The sequence below is a fragment of the Rhamphochromis longiceps genome, linkage group LG23 (assembly GCF_057381845.1).
Source record: "Rhamphochromis longiceps isolate RC_006_pf linkage group LG23, R_longiceps_female_GT1.1, whole genome shotgun sequence".
In the NCBI taxonomy this organism is placed as follows: Eukaryota; Metazoa; Chordata; class Actinopteri; order Cichliformes; family Cichlidae; genus Rhamphochromis; species Rhamphochromis longiceps.
The window spans coordinates 23,310,634-23,332,528 of NC_140578.1; the positions used below are offsets into that span (position 1 = coordinate 23,310,634).

General features: G+C 42.9%; 1 protein-coding gene across 4 annotated transcripts in view; it reads left to right on the forward strand.

Annotated features, from left to right (window-relative positions):
* Positions 1 to 21,895, forward strand: part of LOC146641961 (nck-associated protein 5-like) — a 188,676-nt gene that overhangs the window by 53,040 nt on the left and 113,741 nt on the right. For all 4 annotated transcript variants that reach the window (XM_085397959.1, XM_085397949.1, XM_085397951.1 and 1 more), the window contains exon 3: positions 6,998 to 7,071. In XM_085397959.1, the coding sequence (XP_085254085.1) occupies positions 6,998 to 7,071 (74 nt within the window). The remainder of the gene's footprint in view (positions 1 to 6,997; positions 7,072 to 21,895) is intronic.

A 21,895-nucleotide genomic window follows, 5' to 3' on the forward strand; every position in this document is an offset into this window, starting at 1 on the left:
ATATCTGGGATCACATCCGCCACTGACAGCAATCCTCCCTGACAGATCAAGCTGACAGCACACAGACCTCTATGTTTTTCCCACATGAATAATAACACGCATTAATCCAAGAAGCTGCGCGCTCCGGGATTAAACAGCAGGGCTATCAGTGGAGATATCGGGGTCTGAGGATATGAGCGCCTGATGGCTGAGCAGATATTATGACGCCAGGTCATTGGGGATGTGAGTAAAGACCACTGAGAGATGGATCACCACCACAGAGCCCCGAAACATCCTGATAAGACTAATGAATTTAACTAAGGCTGAACTAAACCTGATACAAGCAGCAGTGGCTTTAGTCTTACCGGATAATATGATAGGATCACAGTCATTAGAAATTATACTGGGGAAACGAGAATACATTTTCATTGACGCTAATTAAATTTGCAGTGTTTACATCTTTTGCCGGTGATGTTCACATAAACTTTGGAGTATTGGATGGCAGGTGTATTCGGCAGCAGACACATCTGTGTGTTTGGCAGGAAGCCCAGACTAACAGCCCTATCAGATGTAGTATATCTCCCACACCTTGAGAAGTCACTGTCATAACTCATTCTCAAGTGTACGGTGAAAAAACCCCCCAAAACAAAACGCCCAGAACGAAATCTTAAATTCTGTTGGCCTAACCTTTGACTTGCAGTAGCCCATGTGGGACTGTTACTTTCTATCAAACCTGCAGCTTTTCAGGCTTTTCAGATGCTTTTTCAGTCCCACAGGCCTTGCTGGCATGTCATCAGTCTGCAAAAACAAATATATTCCTGGAAAGCAGAGATAGGTTGGCGGGATGGGTTGGGACGCAGGGTTAGGGAGGATCGAGGTTGTGACCTTGTCTTTGGCTGGGTGTTATTCCCAGAGGCTGCAGACCTCTACAAGGTGTCTTATCAGTCAAGCCAGGCGGAGGTTCTCATCTGCAGACACATCAAGGTGGTGGAAGGAACTTACATCAGCGAGGATTTAAAGGAACGTATCCTGACCTCTGCAGCAACCAGGTCAGTTTTATCTAGCTTAAAGTTTATTTATTTTTTCCAGTCGACTCCAAAGCAGCCGATATAAGAAGCAGACGCTCGTCGGGGATGTGGCTCCATCGCTCCTAATCTCCAAAAATGTGTGAAAGAGCAGAGTGTGCTTGCGAGGCTCATATGGATGAATAATGCATCTGATGTTTTATTACTGAGAAATCTGGACCATTAATCTTAAACAGATTGCACTGACTTTGAGTGTCAGACAGTCTGCCTGTTTGCATGTTTGTGTGGTCAGAAGTGTGTTGGGTTTTTTTTCACTTATATATATATATATATATATATATATATATATATATATATGTTCCCTCTCTGCTTCTTGGTGCCAAGGCAGTGGGGGGATGGCACTCACGTTTAAAATTTTCATAAAGGCACACAAGCAGTTGGAGGGGGGCCTGGATATGGGACTCGAGCCATGGCGCGAGTCAGGGGAAGCTCTTTCCTCGGCAGCTACTGAGCGCCTGCTTATCAAACGCTCTCACACACTTGAGTAAACACGGCTGGATAAACATTACTGAGAAGCAGCGGTCGCAGAGCATGAACATCTGCAAACACATTACCTGACAGGTTAACAATAGCTCGGCCCCTGCTTTTATTATAGCTGCAAAAATCAATGCTGTGCACAGCACTGGCTGTTAATGAATGGCTTTTTAAAGTGCAATATCATCTGTACCATGGGCAATCCTTCCATTCATTCACCTTAAAAAGCTTTCATTCTGCACACAAAAAAGAATAGGCAAAATGTGTATTTATAATTAAAACGGTTTCTTATTTAGGAAACCTCAAGTGCAGGAAATAAATTACAAAATAAAGGTGACAAAATAAAGAATAAAACAAAATAAAGAGTCTTAAAAGATGTTGATTCAACAAGCTTTGCCAGAATAGCTTCAGTCCTTCTTGACTTTTTAAGTTTCTGGAACTCTACTGAGGGACAGACATCATTCTTGTAAAAGATATACCCTTCATGTATTTCCTCATTAGTCCAAAATCTTCCATAGGTGTTCAGCTGGGTGTAGACCTAGTGACCACAAACTCCATGGCATATGAAGTCTTAGTAACTGGTGCAAGCTTTTTATATGTCCACACTGCAGGAACGTGGGACCAGGTTGCCAGCGAAAGGACAAAAGGAAGTACTCATCAAAATATCTAGTGATCCCTCATGCCTCATTGATGGGAACAAGATCCTAAAAGAGGCCACTTCGACTGAATGGCTCAGGTTTTAACCCCATTCTACGTTATACCTACAATAAGGAAATAAAATAACATTTAGACATTTGCTTTGAAAAGAGGCTTCACCTTGTTCAGCAGCTTCAAGTCCAATTGTCATCTTAAAACACTGAGTACGAGAAACAATTTTTAGTGAAATCTGTTACCTGTAAAATTAGATTTACATGCAGCAGTCCAACCAATCTCGCCTTATTCAGTTTAATTTACCACAACGTCTCCTGAAGGTCTGTTGCTCTGTAAGTGCACATCTTGCTGTCAGGTGAAGTATATTGGGACTTTTGTAAAAGCCTCTTCATGATTTAGTATACTTTGGAGGTGCTTACGTACTCCTTATGAGCTTACAGCTCTTAGGACATTTTAAGCACTGTAAGGAATTGCATTCACCAGAGCGCTGGTCCTGAGAAATATGCCTCTGATAAAGTCTCGGGTCAGTAAATTCTGTGTTTTTTTCCCCTCTCCAGTCTACACGTGAGTACCTGGGCCTCGTGGGAACGGTACAGCTTTCACTCACGCCGTAAAACCGTCAGGAGTAATGCCTGGCTGAAGATATAACACGCGGCATTACATACATGAGTCATGCTTTAAATCTCCGCTTTAAATACCCTCCTATTTCACATGACAACAAGCATGCTGCATTCTCTACATTCCTTCATGTGTGCTGAGGATTATTTCAGTGCCCTGTCATTAGGACGAGGGCTACGTGATGACAACACTGACTTAGCCAGCTTTACTTGACTTTGATGTGGCCTGTAAATATTTCCCCTGACACAGGGCTTTTCGCAAAGAAGGTTCCCCTTTGTGGAGCAGTCGTAATCATTATGGGATTGTGTTGCTAATGGTGTTTCAGAGACAGATGTTTTACCCAAGAAGGTTCTCTTGGCCGCTTGAGAAAAAGTCACACATTTTAGTTGATGAATTGGCAGATGTTGGTTTGTTGAATGTTCAGAGTGTGCTTGTTTTCTTTAGACCAGTGGTTCAGCATATTTGAACTTCTTCATCTTCAGGGCCACTCATGTTCAATGTGTTCACTTGAAGTCAGTTTTAATTGGATCTAGGTAACTTTCAGTTAGAGTTAGCTACAGTTATGGTAGGTACACCCTTTTTCATACCAGAACATATTGAAAAATAATCTGGTCTTTACAAGGTTTAAAATTAGGTGATGATATATTATCATACCAACATGCAGAAGTAGTTCGTGAAAACCAATCACATCTCATGATTTAGTAGCGTGTAGAACTACATTTAGCAGCAATAACTTGAAATAATTCAGGTCTAAATGACTTTATCAGTCTCTCACATTATGTGGAGGAATTCTGGCCCACTCTTCTTTACAGTGTTGCTGCAGTTCCTTGAGACTTTATGCACAATTCTCTCAAGGTCCCAACTCAGCATTTCAATCAGGTTGAATTCTGGACTTTGACTGGCCCATTGCAGCAGTTTGATTCTTCCATTTTTCAGCCATTCTGTTGTAGATTTGCTGCTGTGCTTGGGATCATTGACCTGTTTCATGACATAAATTGGGCGAAGCTTTATCTGTCAGACAGATGTCCTCACATTTGACTACCACTGTGCTGACAGCTAACATGAGGTGATTGTGCTGATGTGTTGTGTTTTGTGCATTATGGTCAAGCATCTCCACTTTGGTCTTGTCCTTCTAAAGCACATTGTTGCACAGGTCTTGTGATTTTTTTCAGGTGCAACTTTGCAAACCTAATTCACCTTAGGGTGAAGTTGCCTGGGCCTCCACTCCTGGGAAGACTGGCAGCTGTCATGAACGTTTTCCACTTGTAAATAACCTTTCTCACTGCAAATTATTTGGAAATGGCCTCACACTTCCTAGAAGGCAGCACCATTTGCTTCTTTAAGGTTATTGCTGATATATGTATCTGTGCTTTCACCTTCCTGTTCTAACTTTTCTGCCATACACAAGTTACACCTTTTTATTCATAATATATAAGCAGTTTCAACTGTTTATCCACACTACTAGCTAGCATACCTCCTACCAAAGCATGAGATCTTTCTGTTAGAGTGTACTTTGTTTCTTCTGCAGAACACATTTCACAGCTACAAGCTTCTCTCCGTCCACCCATGTGGTCAGGATGAATTCAGAGAACACAAACATGAACAATCATTTGCCATGGTTTGCACTATTGATTAACTACTCCTGGAGCCAACGGTAAATTTAACTTTGGGAACTTAGCACTGAGCACTAATGGCCTTTTCGCCTTGGGTCTGAGTGCCATTCTGGCCCCGTTCTGTGACACTCTGAGACTGACAGATGGCTTTAGGGCAGTGTTGTTAGGCACTGTAATTGGTTGCTTTCCAAACATGAAAGATTTGTCATGCTGATTAAGTAAAAATGGATGATTCCAGTGATGAAAGGGATGATGGATGGAAACTGAGTTAATGTCTTTTGTTGTCATTTTTTTTTTGCATGACAGAAATTGGAAAATGTGACACCACACTGTTAAGCATCGATCTGTTGTCGTTCTTTGCCCCTATTTGCCTAATGGTCACCAGAGTGCCCTTGAATGCAAACTCGGCAGGACACCTGGGCCTTTGCCATGTTCTCCTGGCACTGGTGCAAGCTGCTGGTGATGGCTGTCTTTGAGTGGCAGTCTCAGATGCGAGATTAGGTCCAATAATTGCTTTAGAAGCAGCAGACAAAACAACTGTGCTTAATGTATTTAGATCAGCAGTCTCTGAACATCTGGTGAATTTGCTCTCAAGGCCACAGCTTAAAAAAGCCCATGTAGTGATAACAGAAGTACTTTAGGTCTGTTCAGGCCCCAGATGTGGTTCGCAGGGAGGTCAGAATCATTCTGTCCTCATATTGCTCAATGCAAATTATTAAAAGTGCTGTGTTACAGGCTGTGAAATAGTTCAGTGTTTCATGTCTGAAAAATCAATAAGGGCATTGAAAGCCTGTGCCAAATAGTTGTATCTGATATCATTGTGTATGTGTTTTTCCACAGTATCATATGAAGTGTTCAGGGACCATCATTGCTACTCACCAGTCATGTTGTGGTAATGTCATAGCTTCCCTGTGAATCGGGGAAAAGACATAAAAACAATGCTTATAAGTAGAAGTAATAGCATAAAGATCGGCAACGTTCATGTAGTCATGACAATGTGTGAAGCTCAAAACTTTTACCCAGGAGACTGGGTTTGTGCTCTGTGTGAAACCAAAAGGGAATATTGAGCTGACTTGTTGTTTCTGCTTTTGTAAATGATCTGTTTTACCTGTTACTTTGCTTAGGCCTGGGCACCAAGCAACAGTATTGTGCAAAAGTCTTGAGCCATCCCCCAATCCTTTGTGTTTTGCTAAGAAAAACAGAATCATTGTCATGCTGCAAAATGAAGCTGCTGCTTTTGCTATTATGGCAAGAAAAAATGTTAAAAAAAGATTAAATCATAATCACGTAAAGTATATTATAATGGCAGAAAGCCCTTAAGTCAGCATGCTGTGTTATCGCAACAGTGTTACTGGTCAATTGCATTGTTGGTGCTGGGGTTATGTTGGTTTTGACCATTAATGCAATATTAGACCATTTGTCAAATAATTGGTCATTTTTGAGGCTGTGTTGCTGTTTTTGGCTGATTATGTGGGATTTCCCAATGTGTTTCCCAGAAAAGTGTATTGCTATGATATAGTGTATCACTACAACAAGAAAAATTTCCATATTGACCAAACTTGTCTCGTGTGGACACTCTGCTGTATTTTATCATCAAGGGTTTTCCCACAAAGTTTGGAAACTGCAGACACTGTGTTTGTTTTTCATTTTTTTCCTTGAATTCTGGTCTACAACAGTGACTTTGTGCTTTATTGAAGGGATTTATTTTGGCAGTGACTAATTAGAGAACTGAGATTACAATAGCTGCAAAGGGAGTTATGTTCAGATGCAGGCCAAGGCGCCGTAGTTGCAGTAAAAGCAAAAATAAAAGGATCTAAAAAAAATGGATGGTTTGCAGATACTATGACCATTTTTCCCCTCCTAGACTGAGATTTCTGGCTTAGGGACTTCTTCTTGGGAATCCCCATTATTCAATTACACTCACAGCACATGATGAGAGTGTCTGGAAATCAATGGAGAGCATCTGTCCCACAGAGATAACCATTTACCCATGAGATGTATCGTGAGCTGTCAAGCTAATATCTAATTAATTAGTCTTAAACCTCCACCGCACTGATCTGACAGCACAGTGTGTGCTCTGCTGTGTACTGCAGGTAGACACTGAGTATCTGAAAACCCAGATGTTTGAAGTATGGTGCCCGCTGTATGTGGCCTATTTCTCACAGTTACAACCCCCTTCTGCTATATGATGTCAGACCACTAAGAAGCAAATCATTAGGCCAAAGCCGAGAAATCCTAACATCTGTTTCTTCCATTCTGCTCTCAGCCTTAGCTCATTTTGTGTGTGCTGTAACTCAGTAGCGCTATTCCCAGCTGACATTACACTGCCGGGCTTGCTTCTGGGCCAGCCATTAGAAGTTACCCAGAGGTACTTCTGGAATTACACATGGAGAGGGGATAAGAGGCTAAACTGAATTATCACACCTTTTAAAAAGCACTCCTGTCTTGACGTTCTTTGACATTTATGAAAGCAACACGAGGATGCAGTCAGGGTGTGATTTTGCATGTATTCCTTTAATCATTGTTAGCATTTGACTCTTTGATCATTTACACATAAAGTTTTCTTTCTCTCGGCAGGAATACATGGACGCCAACAAATGCATTGATGAACTTCTCAAGCAGCTCGAGGAGGAGCGCCGAAACGTTCGAAGGTAAGAGGTTCTGCCTGAAGATATCAGCAGCTGCCTGCAATTCATTGCCAACCAGAGGCTGCAGAACAATGTTGTTTGGTTTTGAGCTTGAGACAAGCTTTGTGCACAGTTCTTGAGAAATGCTTTTTGTGTTGGAAGCACACTAAAAGTGGCAGACAAAGGGGGAGACTCCAGGCTCAGTTTGGGGTTGACTGGGGGCATTTCTCATGGAGGTCCTTTGGAGCAGATTTGCACAGACAATGGAAATGAAGAGCTTATGGAGATGCCAATCTAATGACCTTGTCCCCTCAATGCTGCTATCATCCTTTCCCTTCCAGCGATGCACAGCCCCCATAGAAAAGAGAGACAATTTTTAAACTTCACCCTCTTTTGTACAACCCTTTCTCCATCTCAATGGAGCTGTATTCCCCCGGCTCAAAGTAATTTTCCCCCTGAGTGAGCAAAGAGGGGCTGGGGGTTGGACAGAGGGGAAAGGGGAATAAGGGTCTCAGGATCGGTGGCTGCGGGGGGTTAAATGACCACTGACCATCCCCTTTACTCGGCCAGGACAGCCCCTTAATAAAGGAAGTGATGTGTAAAGGAATGACCCTCTCATCTAAGTCATCCCCACCCAACTTTCTAAGACATCTCGTGTGAGAGCCAGAGTGACCTAATAGCCACTTAGATGACCTGTGCAAACTGACCTGGGGACCAAATGGTTTCAAAAGCCTTGAACTTGTACAACTGCAAATGATTGAAGTACCCCGATTACCCTGGAAGCTGCATGTGAAACACAAATGCCCCGAGTAGTGTAGATTGGGCATTAACTGGTCATTAACCTGCCAGCGCCCTACCATGGAGTCCATGTGATGTCTGATTGCCCACTAGTGAAAAAATAGTGGATAAATGCCAGTGGGCTCTCTTCATGGTGCTCCCTTTTCAAAGCTCTACCTGTCCAGCTTCTGTCCAGCTTCCCATTTACTGTTTGTACCCCATGTGAGAAGGAAACCCCCCCCCTTTGGAGTGTACTCCAACCTGATCCTTCTAAGGTTGTCCAAACTGGCTTAAAAACAAGGTTAGTACCCTGTTTCTGATTGGGTAAATTATACCTTTAAATGATCTAATGCTACATGGCATTGTACTTTGAAGTGCTTAAGCGTTGACATGTAAGCGTTGTGTCTTAGCCTTTGGCCACGTCTCTTCCTTTTGCTCTTATCTCCGCAAGGCATCAAACTTGGTCTTCTACAATGTTTTTCTAGCCATTGTGCCATTGTGTAAAACGTTCAGTCAGTAAAAGTAGACAAAACCTGAGAAACCAAACCAAACCACTAACGGTCAGTTTGGTATGTTTTAAAAAGGACTAGACCGATTCTCTAAGTATCCCCCAATGCACCCCTGCCTTGTAAAACTGACATTTGTTTCCTTGAGGTTCAAAGATATAAACTCACTCATAACTCAAAGTAGTTTTTGCCATTTGAAGTACATCTTTCAAGTCAGTATCTTGATTGAAAGAATCATGGATAAAGGCTCCAGTTTTTCAAGTAATGCTGGTGTCTTGAGGAGAAGTGCTATTTACAAAGATTGCTTTTGTCTTCCATGGGCTCCAGTGAGAGATTCAACTGTGAGGGGCTCTGCATTGTTGCAAGCCTCTAGATGTTGTAAACAAACCAGTGGAAATCCGTACTTTGAAAATTCCTTGTCTTTGAAGCTCAGTTTTTAGAAACAACATACCACCAGCCAGGATTTGTTCTCATTTCTTTTCCAGTGTTGTTCGATTCAGAGCGGCGACAGTGATGAATGATTTCACAAAGGCTTTTGTTCAGCTAAAACATAGACCTCGACTTAAAAAAAAACAAAAAAAAAACAAAAAACCGCCTCCTTTCCCTTATTAGGCAGCATCTCACGATGCTGTAGATGTCTCGCTCCACCCCTAAGAATATGGGGCCCATCAATCAGTCAAGAGGAGAAAGAGAAGCCTGTACATTCCTCTAGTTCTTTGCATCCTTCCTTATGACCCAGTGACCTACTACATTCATGGCTCTCATTGTACCATATTATGGGGTAGTTTCACACTGGCAAAGTACACCAATTGGACAATTATGGCTGATCTCTGTCCTAATTTCACTTTTTTCTTTTATGTTAGAAGGCAGATACTACTTTCATTTAATTGCTAAATATGTACATCTTGGTCTTACTTTATATTTTGATCAAATGGGAAACTTCTTTTGTCCAGTTTCCTCAATTTTTTTAAGGACACACTGCACACCATGCTGAGATATGCCAAGTTTTTAGGTAATAACTCTTTGGAAATCACCTTGTTGGTGCACAAATACTATTTTATGTCTTTCAAACTGTGTTATCTTTGGAATTTTATATTTAGACACAACACTGGTTCATCCGTTGAGTGTTTTATGCTTGAATGATTCATAGGTCAGCGTTAAGTGGCTTAGGAAATGATAAATAATCCTCTGAAAATGGCCAGTAACAAGTACTAGACTAAAAGTGAGTGAAAAAGTAGCTAATATCCAAAAAAAGCTTTGAAAGACCTCCAGAAAGCCTGGAGGGCTATTGCCCGAGAGTGCTTGAATACATTTCAAGAATATCTGGCTCATTGGAAGCAAAATATGAAAGAAATGAGTGGTGGATCGAGACTTTTGCATTTTTATAAATTAAAAGAAAACATGGATGTGGTGTGTTGTGCAAAAGCTGGAGTTTTCACTGATGTTTGCCAAGTGGGTGTCATCTGTACCTAAACAAGCTCCAAATGTCGCAGAGCTACAGGTGGTAAGTGTAAATTAATGAAAAACATGGATTATTAATTATCTGAATCTAATTAAAGATAATTTTGAGTGTCAGAAACACCTGCTATATCCTCGTCATCCTAAAGCCCCATGAGTTCGCATGCAGATACACAATCGCCGTCTCTTGCACTCGGTCGCAGCATCATTGCTCGATGGAGCACAAAGCCCCAGTGGGATGCTGGCCGGCCTCTCCCACTCGATCTATTCAATGTGACCACGTCCTTGACAGACGGAAACAAAAGCTCCACGGCACAGTGTCAACATCAGATGGAGCAAATCCAAATTTGGAAACATCAGACACGTTGTACAGTTGGACACCAAACCCAGGGTTTCCAGTTATTCATCGTTTGTTTGCAGGGCACTCATTAAACATGATGAAATGTCTTTTTAAAGGTTTACACTCTCATTAGTGGTGGCCTTGATATGCCGCTGACACACAGTTGAGTCAGGGCAGGTTGGATGTGTTGAGGAAAAAGAGTTTATTAAAGTCGTTGCTGAGTGACAGACATGTGGTGGTGGGGAACATATGGATGCTCTGCAGCACTAAAAAGCATGACGGGCGGGGAGTGAGTTTGCATGACCTCTTTTTGACAAGCTGCTGTGTCAAGGCACCGTGACTGTGTAATCTTCCCTGTGGATTAAAACAATGCAGATTAGTTTTTTTTCCCTCTTTCCATCTCTACTTTCCCACTGTTGATTTGTCAATGTGCTGAGCTGGGGTTTTTTGTTTTTCCACAAATCTTCCCCTGACCTTGTTTTCAGTGGCCATAGCTGGCCAGTGTAAGGGGTCACATGGCCCAGAGCTGGTCTCACCTGCCATTTTCTGCCTGCTGGAGCAGATGGCGTTTGTCTGTGACCCTTTCCACACCTTGGAGGACAAGGAGGGATGAGGAGGGTGGCTGGAAGGCGGTGTGGGGTAGGACTGAGAGAGGGGGGGGGCTCCCTCATAGCAACTGGGAAGTGGGGAGTTGTGATGAGGGAGCAGGGAGGGAGGCAGGGGACTCAGCTGGAGATGCTCGGGGCTTAGGACAGGTTGCAGGGAGCAGGCAACTGCAGCTGCAGCCCAAGTCGAAAGGACATTGACGACGACATCTGCTGATCAATAAGCTATTTGTCATGTTCATAGAGCAGCCCCGCTCCGAAGACGGCAGAGATAGAAAGCGGAGGTCAGATCAGATGTGCTCTTAGGTGGGGGATTATAGCTAATAGGACTTGCTTTGTGTAAGTGAATTCGCCTGTGGGTGGAATTGAAATTGGTCCATTTTTTCTCTGAGAAGCAGCTCAACATTTCTGCCTATTTGTCCTTGATCATACAATGTTTGAGCTTTAAGACCAACTATCAAAGACTGACTGGAAAGTCAAGAAAGTCCTTTCTTGAGCTGCAAATTCTCAAAATTGTTTGAGCTATTAAAAGTTTTCTGAGAGACTGAATTTTCTTAAAGTTTGTCCTTTTTAAGGGCTCGTACAAAGCGCCTTCGCCTTTAACAGAGGATGGTGGCGTTAAGTGAGAGAAAGAGCTAAATGAGTGAGCCTGTAAACATGCCAGAGAAAGAAAGACCACAGGAGCACAAAGCTGGGAAACCGCTTTACAAATCTGGACCTTGCTGATGTTGCTACAAGCCATATCTGGCCTCAAAGACGCCTGTGTGCTGCCGGCGGTCTGAGCAAGATGAAAGGCTGTAATCCTCAGCTGAAGTATGCGGCGAGGCCTGCTCTGCCGATGAGGAGGTGGATAGGGTTCAGCCTCCCGCAAACCCCTCCGACGCCCCGAGGATCTGCCGTCTCGCTTGGGCGAGAGCCATGCATTTTACAACTTTAATTGGATAAGTTGACCGGTCTAATGCAATAATTTGATCACGCTAAGCCTTAAAGAGATCTAATATGCTCCCAAAGTATATTTGTGCGCCCTCTGAAGTAAATGACTGAACCTAATCCATCCATTAGAGGTCACTTTACGGCCCAGGAGTCCAGACTCCAAAATATCTTAAAGGAGCAGTTAGTGGGCAAATAAATCAGTCTGTGAAACCCTCATTTAAACCTTCATGCGAGGGTGGAATTTGCCTTTTTAAATTTGTTGGTATTTTTCCTCAAGACTTTGTTATTTTTTAATAAAATGCTCGATTAAACCTTGTGGAGTGTAAACCATGAACAGCCAGTGGTAAAATGACAAAAGTCTCTGCTCTTCATGTATAATTATCTGGTTTTGCATATTATTTTCCTACTTGATGGCCAGTACGAGTTGTTTAGCAGCCCAGTATAAATTATCAGTCGGTGGCCGCCAATAACATAACCGTGACTGCGTGGTTTCACTCTGCTGAAAGGAAGATATGATGAGTTAAGTGTGGTTTAAAAAAAATCCAATTCAGAAGCTGTAACTGTGACTTTTCCTTTCAACTTAGCTTTCCCTTTGTTATAATATTTGCTTAATTTTCACCCATTTGTTTGGTTAGTTTTAGGCACCAGAGATGCTTGGTTTGGTTTATGAATGTTTTTGCTAAAATACACCCTTGTAGCATAAATCTTGTACTATAGAGCTGAATTTATTGTGTACCGTGTGTTCTATGCTCTGCTTTGTGACCAGAGGTTACACGCACTTCACAAAGCCACTAGATTTATCTTGCTGCTTACCTTAAATATGGTATATAAGGCAAAACACAGTTTGTATAATTCTAATGAGCTTGAAAGTCAATATTTGAAAGTCAATACCTTTATTCTTCAGCACAGTCTGAACTCTCTTAGGCAGCTTTTGTGTCATGTCTTCAAGTAGTCTTCAGGAATAGTTCTCCATGTCACGGGTTGCCGGGGCAAGCCGTGCGAATTATTAAGGACCCAAAATGCAGGTGGCTTCTGAGGTGAGCGAGCTTTATTGCGACAGTGATGTACAACACAAAAGAAAGGATGGCGAGAAACAGAACTGAAAACACTCTAAACTGGGAAAACTAAAACTTAAACAACAAAACCTGAACATGAACGAGGGTACCTTGCAGGGAGAACTACGCGGGGAGAATGCACAGGAAGATGGGGCAAAATACACAGAATAACCGAAGGGCATAACACAGACGAACCAGCAACAAGGACGAGGGAACACACACTATAAATACACACCAGTAATCAGGGGATGGGAAACAGGAGGGAAACACACCTGGGAGACATAACAGCTGACGAGGCAGGGGAAACGAGACCTTCAAAGTAAAACAGGAAACACACTGACTGAACACAACACACACCAACTAAACACAGGCTGGGGGACACAGACATAGGGACATGAAACGTGAAACAGGAGAATACAAAAACCCAAGATAACCAAAACCACAGAATAATAATAAACTTAACATAAACACGGAGTCACAGACTCCGGACCATGACACTCCAGGCTTCCTGAAGGACATTCAAAGCTCTTCTTTGGATGTTTCTGCCTTTTGTTCTGTTCTTTGTCCACATGATCCCACACTGCTTCAATAATGTTGAGGTCCGGGCTCTGGGGAGGCTGATCCATGACTGATAGTGCTCCACTGTGTGTTTTTCTTGACAGTGGGTTTGGGTTGTTTTCATGCTAAAAAAAAATTAAATTGCGCCAATTAGACTCTTTCCAGATGTTACTGCATGTTAAAGTCTGATGGTACCTTTCTGTGTTCATAAATCATCAATTTTGACAAGATCTCCAACAACACTGGATGAAATGCATACCAAACCATAACAGAAACTCCGTCGTGTTTTACAGATGGCTGTAGACACTTTTTTACCCGTCTCCTAACCTCCATCAGACTTGTTTCCACTAATTTTCAGTTCAGTTCTTCTGCAATTTTCATACCTCAGCTTTTTCTGCGTATTTCCCTTCTTTAAGAATGGCTTCTTGACAGCCACCCTTCCACCGAGACCATTTCTGATGAGGCTTCATTCAGCTGAAGGTCTACATGCATCTCTCAGGTCCAAGTTTCTTCAGTTTTTTTAAGGACATACTACACACCAGGTCGACCAAACAAAACATTCCTTGGACTTGACTCAAATTGAGAATGAATGAGAAAAAGATGTAGAAAATGTCCAAAGAAATAATGCTGAAATTTGTTGTAAATAGCAGTAAGTTGTTAACATGTGTGAGAATTTGTTTTCTTGAAGGAAGTAGCAAGTCGACAGAAAAGCTTCTTGTTTATCTTGACCTCACTTCACTGTGAACACAATGATAACCTCACTGAAGCCTGAAGTTAAGGAGGTGACACCGCCGCCCTGTGACATAAGTCAACACGTGCTAGGTTATCTTCTCAGAAACTCGCTAACTCTGTCTAGCTGGGACGATCTTCCCCATCCCCCCACACCAAAACAGTCCAGGCCCTGGTAAAATACATGCATCAGTTTTATGGAGCTCATGAGAGGAAAAGGTTAATCGAATGGTTTAATGAGGCCTTTTACCGAAGCGTCTTCAAGGTCGTTTTCATAGGTGCATTCCCCTGTTCATTGCATATGAGAACCTGCCAGTAATATGCTTCGCCTCCCATATCATTCACCTTAAGCCTTCATGTTTCATGTACACTGCAGAGCCGTAGTGTACTGGCTGTTTTTCTGAAAATAGCTTAACCTAATGGATCTGTCCTTTCCCTGTACATGCAGTGTTTCACTAAACCATTTTCTAGTGGTTTCACAACATGCATATGCAGCGTTTTAAAGGACTTGTGACACTTATTCTTGGCATTTCCACTGAATGGGGTATTATCTGCATTCCTAAAAGCAATTAGGTGCACTTAAGAGACTTTTTGCCAGTGGGATTTTGTGTAATGCCTAATTACTGCTGGTGTTTCACCGGGTTCTCAGACACTCAAGTTAAATGTATTGTACTGTAAAGAAACACTTCTACACATTAGCATATTACTTTATCTGATTTCAGCTGAATTGACTGTTCACCACAATGTTCAGGTCTGTAAACTTTAGTTGAGTTCTTCACCGTACAGTGAATAGATTTTTGTCAAGATCAGCTCTAGGGTGAATATGTTATGACTCCTTTTATGCTCCTGAAAGTGTGCCGTTATTTTGACTAAAACATGTGCTGCGAAGCGCTCCGGTAAACATCCTCGCTTTAAGATGAGCAGATTGATAGAGCCCGTGTGGTTTTCATTGTTGACACAACCTGTGTGGTGGCAGTCACAGTGGTTGCAACCATGCTATTTACCCCCAGCTCAGGGCTCTCTGGAAAACATCCTCATGTCGTTGAGGAAACAGGAAAGGGTGAAAATGTGTGAAAATCAAAACACTGCAGTCCTGAAAGTGGGTGTCCTGTGAGTCTCTGATGAAGTGATAAGTTGTAAAATTGAATGTTTCTTAAAGTAAATGTAGAATAATGTTTCAGGACAATGTACTGGTCAGTTTTAAACAGAACTCTGGAGTCGGATCCTAAGTGGAGCAGGTGGGATGGATAAACAAACCCAAAGGGCTACAAATTAGACTATACAGGCCTCAGCTAGTATGTTAAATGCTCTTGACAGTACAATTAGAAGAAGACTGAACAAGTATAGTTTGTAAGGTCTTTCGGGAGAAGGAACAAAAGTGCCTAAAGACGAACATGGCAGCACAGCTTAGGTTTGCATCTGGACATAACACAAGACTTCTGGAACAAAATCATTTGGACCAAAGTGAAAATGTGTGGTCATAAAGCACAAAGCCAAACACCTCATATCCACTGTCAGCATGGCGATGGAGGGGTGATGATTTAGGCTTTTCTTGTAGCTACAGGACCTGGACACTTTGAACTCCTCCGTATACCAAAGTATTCTAGAGTCAAAAGTGACTTTATCTGTACAACAGATAAAGATCGGCCCAAAATGGGTGCTGTGACAGTACAACAAATACAGAATGGCTGAAAAAGAAACGATTCAAGGTGTTACAATGGTCCAGTCAAAGTCCAGACCTCAACCTGATTAAAATGCTGTGTTGGGACCTTAAGAGAGCTGTGCATAAACCTCAATGAAAGAAGAGTGGGCCAGAATTCCTCCACAATGATTTGAGAGACCGATAACATGAGACACAGAATAATTACTTCAGTTATTTCTGCTAAAGGTGGTTCTTTAAGTTACTGAATCATGAGGTGGACTTTTTCACAGGGCTGCACAAACACATAGAACTGATTTTAGAGAGACAGGTGGAAACAAATTTAGGTGGGGCAAACAATCCCAAAGGAGGGGAAAGAAGTAAAACTAACATTTAAACTCAAACAGGAAGTAACCAAAGGACAACAAATTGACACTGAAACATGAAAACGGAGGTGGGAGAGAGAAATGTGAGTGGTTAGAAAACAACAATAGAAACCACTAAAAACAAGTGGCTACCACAAGGGCCACAACATATGCTGCTGACCATTAAATCATAGCTATTAAGAAGACGATAACTGTCCATCTTAACAAGAATTAACACAAAAACATGATGTGCTTAAGTCTCTGTCAGTGGTGTAAGGCGCTGCATGGATCATGATGAACATAGGGTGGAGAAAGCAGTTACAGATGCAGGAAGGTGGGGTTTTAATAGTCCTGTAAAACCCCACCCAAGTGTCCTGCATTTTGGGATAATCTTCCCCATCTCCAGAGATGAGCTCCTGCAGCACTGCTGCAAGAGGGCCCGGGGCTGTAACCAGAAAGTACAGCATATAAACACAGTGAAAAAGTGAATGTCAGCTTCTGTTAACCTCTTGGTAGCTGGAGAGAGGCTGATGGTTGCTTTAGATCACAAGGACTGCAAAGCCTTGTTAAACGTATTACAGGTAAAGATCAATATCAATTTAGAGACTCCCCATCTGGTTTAATGATTGGTTAGAGTTCACAGTTTTCACTTTTCGGCTCTGAACATAGAGCTGGTCAGAGGTTCAATTCTCATCTTGCATATTTGAGTCAGACACTCCATATTCTCCCGATGGATCCATTGGTGTGCTTGATGGCTAAAAAGCACTTGAAAGGCATAAAATGAAGCGGTGAATGAATGCTCGTGTGACTGGTTGAATGTGGCTTGTAGGGGAAAAGTGTTCTGAGGGCTCGGCTGGAGTACAAAAGCACCATTTAAAGCGTATCTAATTTTGACCTGCATTTGACCATCTCTAAACCTAATCGAGCTTCTAAGTATAAGTAAGTAAGTAAAATTTATTTATATAGCACATTTCACAGATAAAAATCACAAAGTGCTTTACAATAAGCACTTTCTGATTGCATAAGAATTAGAGGATGCATTAAATGTTGTGTATTCTAAATTTGCTGCTTTCTTTAAAAAAAAAAAGTCTTTCTGCTGCGAGATCTAACTGTCCCTTTGATTAGAGGAGGATAAAACTAAGATTACCCCATAATAGCCCCCATTTGTGAATTGTAATCACACAAGGAATGCTCTTTTTCTTAAAAAAAGATTTACTTAAGTTTAATTAAAGATACCGCCATCAGCGTTAATCCAGCTCATTCCACTCCTAATGACTTTAAACATTTCCTGAGATCTTCCAGAGAGGAAAATCTCGGTGCACTTGATGATGTCTCACTGGACTGGCATCGTCCCCCACCCCCCCCCCCCCCATCAACCCCCTTCCCTGCTCTAATGAAACATGACCGAAGACTGCGTTGCGGGTTTTCATTGTATTACACACTTCATCTTGCAACAAAGAAGTGAAATGACACACATGTAGATGCTCACTAACATGCAGGGAGTCTCCGGAGGAAGCCCCGCCGTGTGATTTGCATCTGTCTTGTGCAGATCCAGGGCAAGCTAGTGTTGGGTAAACAAACAGGCCTGCCTGTCTGCAGAATGGCATTTCCTTTACTCATCATTGTGCACAAAATACTCCCTGAACCTCTTCCCAAAAGATTCCCGTCCATGTTGACAGCTAAATATCCACGCCTAGCACCACCGACGTGTTTCCAAATGACTTTGCACCTCTTGCTTGCTCAGACATTTTAGATGGTTGCTCTCAGAAACAAATCTCAAGCCCAAACGTTTGGGCTAATCTAGTGTACGATTAAAGGCTGACTGGGAACACACACCTAGACTGTAGAATCGACCAGTCTGGTAATGACCTCAAGTGACGCACGCCGGTCGCCCCTGGTCGCTCATCTGTGATCAAGCTGCAGGGGATTAATGTCACGGAGGGAAAGTGTGGCTGACCGCCAGAGCAGCGGGCCGACAGGATGTTTGTGCGTTCGTGTGGTGCACTTACTCTTACTTTTCTAAACATTTCAGGGCCATGTACTACACCTGAGTGCACCTACACTTCACTACAGTTGAAATATTGCCAGCTGCAGTGCTTTAAAAACTATCTGTTGTATTTAGCTCCATCTGGGTCAGCATTATCATGCTGCCCACAAAGTAATGCATCAATTATTTAACACTGGCAGGAACTGTTCTTCATAATGAGCACTTTCAAGCCCTCTCTAGCCTCGAGATATCGCTCTGATGAAATGCGAGGCATATCCAGTTCGACGGCAAAGCAAGCTGTGCGTTCGTTTTACGTGATGTGTTTATATTTTACAGGCCAGTCCAGGAATCGGTGCTCGCTGTTGTCTCATTTTAAATAATTTTTTTTGGGTGGTAAATTGAGCCAAAAACTTTAATTTGTGCCAGATAAATCCATTTAACAAGGTTACTGAAAGCTTTGATTCCAGCATGAACTCTCCAAATGGGAAATTTGTTTTGAACTCACTTGCAAAAATGCAGTTTACACATCGTGACAGACTTGTAATAGAGTATTTTTGCATGGCTGAATTGCTACTTTCACTTCAGTAAGCGTCCTAAATACTTCTTCAACCGCTGCACACATACTACTACTACGAGCACCAGCGTCCTTCTAACCCGAAAGGACCTCAGAGGTGCTGACACTCACGCTACATGCAGCCACAGCCAGCATACCTCAGACCACCCTGCACCCTATTACAAATCCATATCGACCCACCGGCCCTCCGGCCACTGTCCCAGCACCGGCCTGTCTCCTTCCCTGTACCCCCTCCTCCCTGTGGAATGCTAACCTAGTCCGAGTGTGTGTGTGTGTGTGTGACAGTGGTGGAGCCAGGCTGGCTGTGTGGGCGGCCGAGTGTTTCCAAACAGTGGAATCTGTCACTGACACCCCTGGCAGAGCAATAAGCGGCGCCTTAATGAGCTCAGCAGATCACTCAGCACACACACACACACACACACACACACGTGCACGTTCATATACGCATATGAATTTTGCAAACATCATGCGCACACACTTACACAATGGTGTTAGTGGACTTAATTATCACTGTGACAACGTATGGATTATATTTTGCACGTATTGCATGAAGACACGCACACAATAAACTGTAAATAAAGGATGGGAGTTGCCACCCTGACTTTACATATTAATTAGTGAAGTGACGATTTCAGCTCACGCTCACAGGCTTGGTTAGCAGGGTGCATAAGTGCATAGCACAGACGCAGATAGCTGCTAATTAGTGCTGAGTATCATACAGATAAAAGAAAAGAATTTCACCCAGCAACACTGGCACGAAGAATTCTTAGGCTGTCAGTAGAGTTGTTATTGCATTAATAAGAGTCCAAAGGGCTCTAACAGCACAAATGCAGTCACGACATCCAGTTCGGTAACAAGTGGAAAGACATCTATAGGCCTGGCTAGCTAGAATCACCTGTCATTATGCCACACACAACTTTCAGCCCTAATAATGGCGGGGAAAAGGGTTTTGTTGTGCTGGGCTATAAATATGTGCTTACAGTAAGGGTGGTCTACAGGGATTGACTCTTTCAGACATGGCTTCATTTTTCAGTCCCAGACGTTGTGCACGTGTACAGTCAGACTGTAGTCTATATAGTAGTGTGCAAAAGTCTTGAATCACCCCATGTTTCTTGATATTTTGCTTTGTAAATGGGAAATAGATGCAGTGATTTACTGAAATATGTGCAAACATACATGTAAACACACACTAAAGGCAAAAAAACCAGAGATTGTACAATTCTAACAAGCTCAAAAGTCAGTATTTGGTGTGACCACCTTTATTCTTCAGCACAGTCTGAACTCTTTTAGGCAGCTTCCTTCCTTCCACTGAGACAATTTCTGATGAGGCTTCAGTAGATGATCAGCTGATTCATCTTTAGAAATGAAAAGAAAATGATGTGTTTCTGTGACAGGTTGCCAGAAACAAAGTGGCTAAAGATACCATTTAAAACCAGTTCGTTGCTGAGTTGTCTTTTATGTGTTGTCACAGCACTTGTTCATCCCTTCAGTTATGTTTCTTTTGATGATTCATAGGTCAGTGTTACGTGGCTTAACAAAAAATGCTTCGATACAAGGACTGGACTAAAAATCAGTGAAAAAGAAACCAATGTCCAAACAAACCAGAAGAAACAAGAAGAAGAAACTTGGAGACGTTTTGCTCAAGAGGAGTGAAGAAGGTCTAGCTTGGAAGCAAAATATAAAGATATGAGGGGCAGCTGAAGACAAATATGCACCCGTGCACATCCACCAGTGTATACCTAAAATGTACGGACTTTAACTTCACATGCTTTCACAAACCCATTCATTATGCAATTACAGTTGTCAGCCCATGCACGCACACACACACACACACACACACACACACACACACACACACACACACACACACACACAATCATGCAGATATGCACTTATGGTACCATCATTATGTAGTTAAATGGAAATAAACAAAGCTAAGCAAACAAGCATCGCTTATTTCCTGCAGGAAAAAAACACAGTGAGCCTCACATCTGTTGCACTGCACAGCGCTACTCGCTGTTTCGGCGCTCCCCGTCGATCAAATTAAAGCCGATATTTCTTGATTACTGTGCGCGTCCTTGTGTTAATGCTGACTCAGCCATTCATTCATCTGTCTTTATTTTTTTTAACCCAAATGGGACAATGGTGTGTAATTGGTGACCACCTGCTCGTAAAATCAAATCTCGCTCGCTCCACATTCAGATTTCCCCTCACGAGACAGCTGCGCTTATGATAAACACAATTACCCCGCTCTGCGTGACACTTTGGTCACGAGCGCAATCATTGGTCATCATGAATCTCTCAGAGTTTTATGATGACAAATGACAATGTCGCTGCCGGCTTTAGGAGACATCTGATAATGAGTGTCACTTTTTTGGGGCGGTTTATTTACCTTCCCTTATCTTGACGTGAGCAAGCCGCTCCATCAGCCTCCTGCAGACTCATTTTGCTTCGCGTGATTGTTTGCTGAGGACATCACTGACAGTGGCTGTAGAGCACAGTGGCAGCGATGGCCCCAGCTCTAAGTTTCCCCTGTCCTTTCTTTACCCTCTTTAACTGAGCACTCCTGTCACCGGGACCCTTTTAATTCTCCCCTTTTCACCCATCCGGTGCCCGCCTCCTCCTGCACTGGTCCTATTGGGGAGTAGACAATAGAACCCCCCCATCACCCTCCTCTTCTTCCCCACTTTTGCCTCTTCATCCCCCCCCCCCCCCCCTTCTCATCTCCATCCTGCCTGGGTTGAGGCTGCGGGCTTCATGCTGCAGTTAGTCACAGCCATTCAGCTGGGACTGATTGTGATTGTGGCAGATGGGCCGGAGTCACTCGGCCCAGCAGACCCAAGCACTGCTTTCTTTTTCCTTTTTTTTCTCCTCCTCGCCTTCTCCTTCACTTTTCGTCTTTTCGCTCTCCTCCTTGCTCTTGATCTCTTCCTCGGTTGTCTCTATCTGTCTTTTGTCAGCACGCTTGTCTCTTTGTGTTGCGGTGTTTTCCCCGTCCACATTTCTCTCTCTTTTTTTTGTACAAGGGCTCAATTTGGCCGGCTTAGGCCTCAGAGTAGGTGGTTGTCAGATCATTTAATGGGGACTGACACCCCCTCCCCCTCCCCGATCTCCCCACAGAGCTCCCAATTTGACTATTTTCCCATTTTTGCAACTTTCTGTATGATCAAACAAGGGTGCCAGCCTCAGGAAAGGATCGACCAGGTGTGCAGGGAGACAGAGTGACTACCTGAAAGTTGCAACTTTACCACACTTTTGCATGTGTGAGCTCTTCTGTTCCCCCCCCCCCCCCCCCCTGCTCTGAAAGGAGTCCACTTAGTGG